The 12,625-nt window shown below is 43.3% G+C and overlaps 1 protein-coding gene across 5 annotated transcripts in view; it reads right to left on the bottom strand.

Annotated features, from left to right (window-relative positions):
• The window catches only part of STAU2 (staufen double-stranded RNA binding protein 2), a 241,275-nt gene that overhangs the window by 157,095 nt on the left and 71,555 nt on the right, over positions 1–12,625 (bottom strand). For all 5 annotated transcript variants that reach the window (XM_015416212.1, XM_015416213.1, XM_015416209.1 and 2 more), the window contains one exon: positions 733–870. In XM_015416212.1, the coding sequence (XP_015271698.1) occupies positions 733–870 (138 nt within the window). The remainder of the gene's footprint in view (positions 1–732; positions 871–12,625) is intronic.

Consider the following 12,625-nt stretch of genomic DNA (forward strand, 5'->3'; position numbering starts at 1 on the left):
AAAAGCATATCAGTTTCTAAGAATACTATTTTGAAAAAATGTCTAATCCTTATAGAGCTATGCCAGTGTTTGACTGCACTGGATACATGTATAATTGTACTGATTTCAGTAAACACTTCTTTCCATGTTGTTTGTACATAAGAGTACTTCTAACACAAGTGACAAAATGCTCCCTCTTCCCTGAAACCTCTACAACAATTCGATTTCACTTATATAAATCCAACCTTTCTAACAATTTGGAGAAGATCATTTTATAGATCTAACAAAGCATTGTGCATTCTTTATGGATGAGTTTGGCACTGAGCTCTTTTACTGAAGTCAACGTAGTATGGCACAATTGTGTTTTCCATATATTACTCGAAAATCTGTCATGAATACTTATTCTTGCTTCTACATTCTTTTAAAAATCATCAAATGATATATTAGTGTTTTTGATCTGAAGGTTTGCAACTTTATATAGGAGATTCAGATTTGTAAGACACCTCCATGTTTGTTTTTTTAATTCAGGGTTGAACATATGGAGCTGCCTTATAGTGATGAAGACCACTAACCCAAGATAAGTTTTGTCTATTCTGACTGGTAATGGCTTTACAGGGTCAGAGGTACAGATCCTTTACATCACCAACTGCAACATCCTTTTAACTAGAGATGTCAGATAGTGAACTGGGCATTCTGCATGCAAAGCAGAAGGGACACACACATTCTTCACCTGAATATAATAAGTAAACATACCTGCATAACAAACTCCCGGCGACGAGGCATCCCTCTTTCTGAAAGAAGAAGGTATTCTGGCTCCTTCTCCCTTTTGGCTTGTTGGATCTGAGCTAGACGGCTAATGGGGTTCATTCCTTGACCATACTCTGGTCCAGTCTAAAGCAAATTAAAAATTAAAGTCAGGTTGTTTTTTCTGGCATCTATCATAAATTCTGTTGTGATGTTTATTGTTTTAGTAATTTTTTATCAGATATGTCATTAACTTTTTACATACATAGGTTGACTTCCTGAAGAGATTTCCACAATGTCTTCACATGAAAACATACAACCGAAGGAATAAAATTACTTATTTTATTTGCGGACTATCCTCTCAACTATATCTATTCAGGATGCAATACCATCTCACCTGTGAGGAACTTCCATGAATGAGGTTAATCTACAATTTCAAACCTATGCAAGGGCATCTTATGGGAAGAGGGACCTTGCTGTGAAAAACTTTACTATGGCCTGACTTGTTCCTTAAGACAAAATAGTAAAATGAGAAAAAGAGTGCTTTCTGTCTCCTAATGACAGGGATGGATGATCAGGATTATCACATGAATCATTTTGTGGCTAGTGAGAAAAAAAGAGCAAGGCAAGTGTAAATTTCAGACTCCCATGTACATTTCTCAGTGAGCAACTCCTCTATTGCAACAACATTTCCCACAAGTATAGTATGCTGGGAACCCAGAAAATAACACAACAAAGAAGATAACAGAGGGTACAAGAGAAAGGCATAAAGAGGATTAAAAAGAAACATAGGCACAGAAATGTGTGCCTGCACACAAACCTCACTGGGAGGGAAGAAAGAACAGAAACCTAAGCAGATCTGGGAATGGGCTTTGATTTCAAAAGTGGAAAAGAAACAAAACTGATATACAAGAACAAATTTTGAGTCCAGTGACACCTTTAAGGCCAACAAAAGTTTAGTCAAGGTATGAGCTTTCATGTGCATGCACACGTCCTCAGATACATTGAACAGAACTGTTAACTTACATTTCAATGTACCTGAGGAAGTGTGTGTGCACACGAAAGCTCATACCTTGAATAAACTTTTGCTGGTCTTAAAAGTGCCACTGCTTCAGACCAACACAGCTGCCTACCTGGATTAAACTGATGTACAAATTATTCACCCTCCCTAGCTTCACCCAGAAGTTCCAGTTCGTGATGCAGCTTTTGGGCAAAGCATCCCTTACATATTACTTGCTCAGGAGTGAACAAAATAGGGCTCCTTGGCTTTCCAACAGCACTATTTCATATCTACTTACCTGCCAGCATTAAGCTTAGGAATGCTTGCAAAAACAGGCTTTAACGCCATGGCCTGAAACATCTTCTGCTCCCACTTACCTCTCTTTCATTTTGTAACATAAAGACTGTTGAAAATATCAACGTGTAATAACTTAAAAGAAAACTGTTATAAGATGATGCATAGATGGTATATGACACCAAAAAAGATTGCAAACATGAATAGTAATATGTGAAACAAATGTTGGAAATATAAAAGGGCAGAGGGCTCATTTTATCATATGTGGTGGACTTGTGAAAAATCAAAAAAAGTGTTGGGCTGAGATACATGCAGAAATGGAAAAAATTGTAAAATGTAAATTTAAGAAAGAACCGGAAATACTACTTTTGGGACTTAAAATGGAAGAGTTTAATGTGGCAGAAAGGACATTGATGTGGTACATGATCACAACGGTCAGAATGACATATGCTCAATGTTGGAAACAGGATAAAGTGCCTGAAGTTGGGGACTGGATTAAGGAATTACTTTTTATGGTTGAAATGGACAAAATGACAAGGAAACTCAATAATTTGGAAGCAGAGGACTTTTTTGCAGACTGGAAAGATCTTAAAGACTATCTGGAAAAGAACTGGGATGTAAGGGACGGTTTATTTAGCTTTGACAATTATTGAAAGTTAACAGACATTAAAAAATACTAAAATAGGGAGGGATAAGTTACCTATAGATATGTGTAATGAAAAATAAAAGAGGGCGATGAAGAAGATCTAAGAACTGAGCAGGAGGTTGGAGCACTGTGGGAAGCCGTGCGGGGGGGAGGGAAGGGAGGAGGGTAGGATGTATTAGTACAAAAGTTTGTGATCTATATTTGACTATGTTTATTATAGCCTAATAAAATGGTTTTTTTGTAAAAAAAAGACTGTTGAAGAGTTCTTAAAAGCATTATAGGGATAGTGCTTTGTTTCTGGGTTTTGATTTTTGGACCAGCACAGCTGCAAACAACTTTTGTCTCCAGGTATCAGGGTCTGGAATGTCTCCTAGTCTGAACCATCTTATATTAACAACAAATCTACTGCATATCCTGACCTACATATCATATAGAACCACACAGAGTAGTTTCCAGTCAATTTCCTATGTCGACTTTCCACATTCAAGGGATCGTCATAAGTATCCTCCAGAATAAGTAGAGTTCTTGGAGTTATAAAACATTTTCAGTCCACCTATGTTCTGAATGATACAAATGGGATCAAACAGAGAATCTCCTTTTCAAAATGTTTAATCCACATAAATCCTCAGAATAATTCTGTAAAGTTGGAAAATTTTACTGCATCATTTGTGTAGATGGGAATGGAGAAAGGTCAGAGAGATTAGTTTACCTAACATTATACAATGAGACAAGATTGAAAGATAGATTGACTCCCTCCAGCCATCCTATATAAAACATCTCCATGACAAATTATGTGCAAGAAAAATGCTTACTTGGAGTAGATAGCTATCAAAATTGATACTGAGGAAGTGTGCAATGGGAGTAATTTATGCAGGAAGACTAAAGCACAAACTAATTTATCGGATGTCACATGTGCTTGGTTCATTTGCCACAACAGAAAGGAATCATTTATAAGTGAAGAATAAATGAAGCTTGCCTACAGAACTAAGATACAGCCACTGATTTCCAAACCAGATAAGCAGAGTAGTTAAACATAAAGCCAGTCACTCATTCAAAATTAGTTATAGGCCATTACACTACTAAATATTAAGCAACAGTAAAGGAAACACTACAATAAAATTGATTCACAAATGCAATTAGATATACAATTCAAAACAAAACTTAAGTGAAATTTAAGCTAAAACTTATTAAAGGTAAAGGTAAAGGTTCCCTTGCTCGAAAGGTAAAGGTTCCCTTGCTCGAAAGCCAGTCGAGCAAGTGTATTACCAGTGTATAAACCATAAGATTGAGATAAGGTATATATATAAAAATAGGAACTCTTTATACATAAAGTCTTATTCTGAATGGGCAAAATAATCTCTGTGTTAATATGCTACATTTGTTGGAAATTATATCCCACACAGATATACACAGTTCAGAAGAGTTGCAGTGCCCTCCTAAGCAGTTATACCCTTCTCAGTCTGAAGAAGCACTGTTTAGGATGGCTGTGTTACTCTTGTTAACTTCCATGGGATGAAACTGATTTACATCCAAGGACTTCAGACATAGCTGTTTTTGCTGACTCTGAAGGAACCTGCTTTCCATTGTACTGCTGCAAGTGACTTAACAAGGTGCAAGGAAACATCACTCATGGTCAAATAGCTTTGACTACTTTACTACATAGTTATTATTAGCCCCCTCCCCAGCCAACTCCAATAAAATAAGATGTGGGAGGGAAGGGACACTTACAAAGCACAATGCAGAGATGAGAGGCTAAAGAGATTGTTTTTATGATGCTAAGCCTTAAGTGGTAATGTTTCACAAATTATATAGGGGGTGGCATATGGCTGACTTCCACAACACCTGAGTTTGATCAGATTTAGTGCAGATAAGCCCAACTCTGCCCCTTCCCCCATTCACTCTTTCAGGAAGAATTTCAGACTAATACACAAATCAGGACCATCCCCTCTACAATGAAGCTCATGAATCCTACAAGCAGCAATAAATCCACTGCCACTAGGAATAAACACTCCATTTAAGAAACTTGAGCTTACAGGAATTTAGAAGGCTCAGGGAAAAAAGCTTCATTTAGAGCACCAGAAAGCACACTAATATCCTGTAACGGGGCGGGGGAAGGAGGAAACATGGAGGGTGGGTTACAATACAAGAAGCATTTATGGACATGGTAATTAAAAGGCAACTTGGACATGGCGCTCCATCATGTTCTTGAAAAATCACAGAGGAAAACCAGACAGCTTCTAAGTAGCAGTTAACATAGCAAAGAAAACAAAATTTGAAATTCAGAGAAATTTTAACAGGTCTTTGGGTTCATCACTGATGAATCAATTTTTAAGAAATTGGAATTGGCATCTGCAGACCCACTGAATTCACCTCTTTCAAACACTAAGGTCCTGACTTTCACGCCCATGTAAATAATAAATGTTTCTGGGTAAAGGAAGAAAGTTTGACAAATATCATCAACATACCTAAAAGCCTGTGTGGCTCTTGATCACTCTGGGCTCCTCAGCTTGTGTCTCTTCCACTGTTAGCATACAGAGAAGCACAACCCATTTTTCAACCCCCAAATGAGAATGCAGTGAATTACTGAGCTTGAATTACTAAATGAAGGAAGGATTTGCAGTTCCCAGATCCAGTGATGCTCTTCCACTATCATAAAACGGCAACAACTTGGTGACCTACAGGTCTTTTCCCCAGTCCTCCACATGACAAGAACAGCAGTCTTGCACTGACTGAAAATGAAGATCAAAATATAGCCTATCGTACATTTAGTGTGACACGCTTTTCCTGGGGGTTCGGGGGGAACCCACCCGCGGCCATGGGGCCTGGCTTCCCGGCGGATGAGGCAACGCTGAGAGTCAGAGGAGGTCTGCAAAAGGGAGCTGAGCCAGGACCTCAGATAGGCATGAGACGGGGTTAACAGCACCCCTTTTGTCCCTCTGCCCCATGCACAGGATACTGCTCTCCCTTTTCTCTCTAGCCGTCCTTAACAGTTTCGCTCCCTCGCATGTTGTTCCCCCCCAGTCCTTCTGAAATGCTCCTCTTTTATTTCCCCTCTCCCGTCCTGGCACCACCCCTCCTCCCCCCGCCTCCCCTCCTCCCAACTTGGCCCCCGCCCTCGTTTATAATCACGGACGCTCCCTGGGTTTCTGGGGTGTGGTTGCAGGTGAGCCGGCGGCCCGGGGGCCGCACCGCCGCCGTTTGGTCTCAGCTTTCTTTCAGTGGGACTGGAGTCTCGGCTCCTGGGGTGGGTTTGGCGTGGTGCTCGCTGAGAGGGTCCTGCCCTGCCGGCGTTGTGATCTGTGTGCGAGCTGCTGGGCCCCGCTTCCTTCAGGGGCTGCGGATCCATCCCTTCCCTGTTCCTCGGCTGTTGTTGGGGTGAGTTGGGGTGCGGGTGCGTCCCTGGGGGTGGGGGGTCTCATCTCGGGACACAGGAACCGGGACAAATAGTATGCCAGATTACAATTCTATTATAACCCATGGAAAGGTTTAAAATCGCAGAGGCACAAGTAGTGGTTTATTCCACTACAGCCAAAGCACAATATTATTTTTGGCAAGCTATGGCAAACAACCTTTCTTGCTAACCCTCTAGACTAGTCAATATGGCAACTGGAAGCGTGCCAGAGAGAAGCCTCTCCCTTTGTCAGAGCAGTGGAAGAAGAAAAGTAGAAGATATACATAGCTGGAGACATCTGGGGTCTGGAGGATCACAGGTTTTCCACTATGGATGCAGTGAAGTGGAGGTATCAGAATTTGTTGTTGCCAAAATTAGAAGAGGAATCCTAGATCACCACTGAATATCTACCAAGCTGTGGAGGAAGGGCATAATTTTCAGTTGAGCAGCAGCAAAAAGGAGAAGTAGCTGAGCTCTTCCCATACATATTTGTTTTTCCTCTTCAACTACCTTCCCTGGCTGATTTTAGCTGCAAAAAAAACCCAACAACCTCCCTCCAAAACAAAACTCCAAACCCTGGCTCATAGAAAGTGGCTAGGGAACAGGTTCCATGTGAAAATCAGCATGTAGGAGGAAAATTCAGCACCTTCTTCTATCTGCTATGTTGCTGCTACAAACCTGTGCCCTCCATTGGCCCTTCCCCTGGCACTTTTGCAGCTGTTTGGAAATGACCAGGATTTCTTTCTGAGCTGGCTTCCAGTTTGGCCCTTAGAATTAGACTTTCAAGTGCCATTTTTATGGCCAGATTGGTACAGCAGTGAGGAAAATGGCATGGCTGCAGCTAGTTCAGATTTTGCTGGAATCCAAAGAGTATTACTCAGTTTTGTCTGTAAAGTTTATGAGCCCATAATGATCTAACTGGATGCAGCTGGACTTCTTTGTTTCAGCACTAGACATCTTTTAAAAAAATGATAATGACAAAAATAGAACAAACAAAACTACTCATCACATGGGAGCCATAAAACCAGCAAAAACAAATGTAGAGACTTCATAAGATGACTGCTGTCCTTTGAGAATAATCTGGTGCCACAGACTCTCCTGGGAGAGAGCAGACCTATTAGAATCAGGGGACTTTATATTCTGGATCCATAACAAACATGCCTGAACAAACTACCACCTATCATCCTAATAACTAGGGCTGCGGTGTCACACACACTAAATTATTCACTTTCAGTGCACTTTCCAACTGGATTTTACTGTGTGAACTGGCAAAATCCAGTTGGAAAGTGCACTGAAAGAGGATTGAAAGTGGATTATTTAGTGTGTATGACCATAGCCCAAATATCTTTTCCAACTTATTTTTTCTACTTCTTATTTCTGCATTTATTTTGCTTAAGGCAAAGTGTTCATTAAAAAATACACCTGCAAAGTTTTCAACCTTCTGCTTTCTTAACAGAGCAACCTAAAATGTACACAAATTATGTTTGCTTTTAAATCAAAGGCTTGTATTCAATTGACTGCTGGGGAAAGGTAAGTATCTCTTCTCCCACATCCCCTCTCTGCTGCAAAGTACTTTTTGCAGTGAAAAAGAAGCCATTGGGCTAATGCTACATGTGGCTGCAGTATAACATATAAAGTTAGGTCTTAGAGTGACCAGAATGAGATTCATTGAGAAGTAGTGACAAGTGAAATAGTAATAAAATGCAATGATCAATGTTAACCTGAAAAAGAATCACAACTTTATTTATATATTTATTTTTCAAATTTCTATCCCGCTCTCCCAGCCGAAGGTCGGCTTACATAAAAACAGATAAATTACATTAAAACATAAGTTACAATTAAAACAATTCACACACACAAACACAAAACCTTTATTGGCATGAAAGCACAAAACATCATGGAAATAAATAAATAAATACAGGAAAATACTAAGATGCATCAGTCACTTACACTTGGCTATTCAAGCCTCGTCTTCTGATTGCATAATATAAAAATTTTCAACAGCCTCCATTATTTCACAATTAGAATTAAACAGAAGTGAACAATAGAGTCATCAGAGTGCCAGCTCTTACCCTCTAGATAAAACAATTCTAAAACCATAATAAAGTGCTAGTAGTCGTTGTTTGTATGATGGTAGCAGCCATTATTCAGAGTTCTCAGCTCAGTCAGCTCAGTGTTCATTTTTATCATCCTTGCAGTGGTTGCTGTCCATTAGGCTGTTGATGGCAATTTCCAGAATCCAAGGCCCTCTCATATTCAACCATCCGATGTTCTTTATTGGTGATGGTGGAGACTCCCAAAAGCCTGGTGGAAGAGCTCCGTTTTACAGGCCCTGTGGAACTGTAAAAGGTCCCACAGGGCTCTGATCTCCTCCGGGAGCTCGTACCACTACGATGGGGCCACCACCGAGAAACCCCTGGTCCTGGTCATTGACAGCCTCGCATCCTTAAGACCCGGGAGGGCCAGCCGGTTCTGAGCCCCTGACCACAGCACCTTGAAACGAATCCGGTATGCTATCGGCAGCCAGTGCAACACCTTCAGCACAGGCTGTATGTGCTCCCATCTAGAGAGCCCCATCAAAAGCCTGGCCGCAGCATTTTGCACCAGCTGCAGCTTCCAGATTTGAGACAAGGGCAGCCCCATGTAGAGAGCATTACAGTATTCCAATCTGAAGGATATCTTTTTTTGCATGAAATAAATAGATTGTAAATATAAAGATTTCAAACTGTAGAGAGCATTACAGTAGTTCAATCTCAAGGATTTTTTTTTGCATGAAATAAAGATTTCAAACTGCAGATTAGGAACAATTAATTTAAAAATTGCCTTGACATTCCTCGCATGGGCTAAGTCCATCAGGTGCCATCAGGTGCTACAGAAGTAAATGTATGATTTGACACTAATCTCAGAATGCCTGCCATGACAGAGATTGAAAGCAGCAACATTTTTCCTCTCATCTGAGAAAGGGTCTCTCAGATCCTGTCATCAGTAACCTTCCTAAGGCAGGATACTAAAACTCCCTTATGTAGTTCAAAGAAAAAGAGATGACCTGGTAGCTCTCAATCTAATCCCTGAGAAAGCAGAATGAAGAAAAGAAAAGGTAGCACAACTCTAGGGTTATAAAATGAATGTGAAAAACAGTGAGCAGTTCCAGTGACTTCCTGGAAGTGATCACTGCATATACAGAACACAGACTTTTGCTGTTCGTCTCAGAGCCAGGGCTTCAGGTGTGATAATTAGGGATGGGTATGAACCAGCTCACAAAGTAAAGTTCGTCACAAATTTTGGACAGTTCTTGTTTCGCGAAGTGATGTTAGTGGAAGGGCGCCAGGCATGAGCATTCCATAAACTTTGGTGCTGTTTGTGGCGGTTTGTGAACAGATACATCTCCAGACAGAATGTCTCCACTCAAACTCTTTACAAAACTCCAATGCAATAGGGGATTGGAATTCTCCAGCCTTGGAAACATCTATAGGAGCCCCTCCAAAGCTTAGCAGGCACTGCTGACTGCCAATAACAGAGTTCTCACTCTGCTCTACAGGATCAGAAAGCTATATATATGCTCTGCTCAGCTCCACATCATTTTGTCTGTTGGCTATCTGCAGCTACACAGAGAGGCAGGGAACTTGTTAAAAGCTGACTAGTGGAGCACATGCATTTATTCCCTTCCTGCTTGTGAACTCCTCTTCCCTGCTGGCGTCTGGGTGTTAGGTGTACTCACGGCTCTGAACTCTTTGCTCATGCAGAGCAGAAGGGCACAGCACATCAATGGTGACCTGGAAGGGCTTGAGGACATGCACCATTTGGGAGAGGGTCAACCAGTCAGAGCTGATACTGAGATTCTCTTCCCCATGCAGGTTTGTCATAGAGGAGATGACATCCTGCACGGTACTCTTCTACTCCACCAAACACGCAATCACGACATAGCTGGAGTTCATCGCCTTCCCCTTGCCTCTCGCACAGCAGATGGGAAGTCTTGGTGCAGCACCGGAAGTGGGCAGCCAGGTGCCAGGCAGGGCTCAAGCAAGGACTGCATCTCAAGGGGGACAGTGTCCCAGGTGGCCTTGATGGTGCTCTCAGCCCCACAGCATCCTCCACCACCAGCTGAAGTGTGTGCGACAGACAGACAATGCCATTGAGACACACATACTTCAACTCTACCAGCATATTGCTGCTAGTGTCTGTGACCATGTAGCCACGGATGATATTGCCACAGCCCACCCATTCCCTCTAACTTCTCTGTATCACACGGCAGTGATGTTTCGCACCGTGTGGTCTGCATCCATCCCCTGCACACGGAGCAGAAATACTTTGTAGCCTGGTGGCAGGACTGCTTCCTCTGGGGCTTGGGCCACACCCCGACAGTCATGCTGGCTGCTCCAGAGGTCTGTTGTGAAGTGTACAATTCTGTCTTGCACTCTGGAGAGCTGAACCTTGACTATTGCCACTGCAGTTGGCGAAAGGCTACATCCTTCACAAGGGAAAAAGGATGGCCATCCGTAGCAATCATCTTGCTGACTATGAGATGAGTGACTGCTTCCTGGGCCCTCTACGTAGCCCTTTTGACCTTTTGCAGGGTGCCCCACCTTGATGTCCCACCCACAGCAGCCTGAGTGTGGGGAGCCTTTCTTGGAAGGGCCTCCTGCTCCCCCTCCACTTCTCTTTGCTGAGAGAATGTGGGTCTCTTCCTCCCGCTGACCACCACTCCTTCCTCCAGCAGCAACATAGTTGGGCGCACCTTTGGCAGGACTGTTGAGGACAGAGGAGTTCTACTGTGGAAGTTGGCCTTGTGCCCCTCCAGACATGGATGTGACATACCTGGCACTGTGCCACATCGGGGTCACTGGGGAGGGTGTGGAAATGTTTTCAAACTGTGGCCCCAGGATTGGAAACAGTGGAAGGCACAGATGCTTACTGGCACTGGGCTGGGAGGGGCCACGTAGGGGAATACTCAAGGCAGAAGCAGCAACAGGGAATTGGGATGTGGAAGGGGAGAATACTTCCCCCCAATCCCCTGAATCACTCCGACCCCATAAATCCAATCCTCACCAAACTTGGAGGGCAGGTGGAGAAGTGTCAGCCAGAGATCTGCTGTCAGTTTGGTGTATCTAGCTTGCACAGGATCTATTCTATACATTCCTGAACTTGTGCCTCATTTCCCCAGAAAGCACTTTCCTGGGGGCACTTTCTTTAGGGGGCCATAACACGGACATGTATCCAATTGTTCCCAAACTTGGCAGACAGTACAGGAGAGTCAGCTGGAGATTCCCTGCGAGTTTGGTGACTCTGGCACATCGGGAGTCTGTTTTACTGCATCACGAACCTCACAAACTGAACCAGTTAATCTAGTGTCAAAAAGCTTGTGATGGTCCATGGTTTGTGAACTGCACATGCCACGAACTGAACTGCATTTTCCCGGCTCGTGCCCATCCCGACTGATAATCAGGTCCCAATACGACATGAGGTGCAATTTCTTCTATGAGCTTTCTGAAGAAGCTTCCAGACTTGCACTATGACAGGACTGGAGAGCCCCAGGATGTGTATTCTGCTTTCTCTGCTGGTGGTTCACGGGATACTAACAGGTACTGAGTTAATGGTGCCTTAATAGTTGTGAAATTATTTTTCAGCTACCCTCCAAGTATACAATATCTGAGTATGTAATATCTGAACAGTGTCAGGCAAGACACTAATCTGGACAAATTCAGTAAATAAAAACAAACAACTTCTGAAGACTGGCACTGCCTTTCCTTGTAGACTTGTTAATGCAGATATCCCCAGGACAGGGCTCAAGGTCCTTGCTAGCTTCCTTAGTTGCATTCTTGTACTGAGGAAAACAATGCACATTGATAGCAATACTAATGAATCAATCAAAGAATCAATTAGGTGCAAAGTTTGATGCCAGTTGTTCATCAGGACATCTGTTCTTGCTATTCCTTTGCCTTTCCATCCTAATTTTGTTGCCAACAGGTTTGGGGCTGCATTATACTTTAGAACCAGAGTTCATTTCGGGGGGGATCGCGGAGGATCGCAGTTCCCCCGGGTGAGGTATGGGGGGCGGGGCACATGACGAAGCCCCGCCCCCTGCTTCCGGCCGCCCCGCTTCCGGCCCTCATTCAGCCAGGAGGCAGGAGAAGAGGGAGGGTAAGTTGCTTCCTCCCTGCCTCTCCCCACCCCTGCCTGCCTGGGGCCAGGGAGGGCCTTCGCAGGACTTCCTTGCACTCCCGCCAGCCTTGCAGGTCCATCGCCGGGCCCCTCATGGGGCTCGGCAGTGGGGCTGCCAGGCTGGCGGGTGCGGCTGGGACCATTGGGGGCGGGGTGTGTGGCCTTATGACACACCTCCGGTGATGTCAGGGGGTGTGGCCTTATGACACACTTCCGGTGATGTCAGGGATCCCTACACTGTATGAGATTATGATGGCACTTTATCTCTCATCTCAATCAAGGGAAGAAAGTCTGCTTTCCACAGCAATATTCCAGCATCACCTTGAAAAGAGTCCTACCTCACAGTATGAAGACCATTGCATTCAAAAATGCACTGCAGTGTCCAGGAATTTAGAAATTAAATGTGGAAATC

The sequence above is a fragment of the Gekko japonicus genome, unplaced genomic scaffold (genome assembly GCF_001447785.1).
Source record: "Gekko japonicus isolate JY-2015 unplaced genomic scaffold, Gekko_japonicus_V1.1 scaffold520, whole genome shotgun sequence".
Lineage (NCBI taxonomy): Eukaryota > Metazoa > Chordata > Lepidosauria > Squamata > Gekkonidae > Gekko > Gekko japonicus.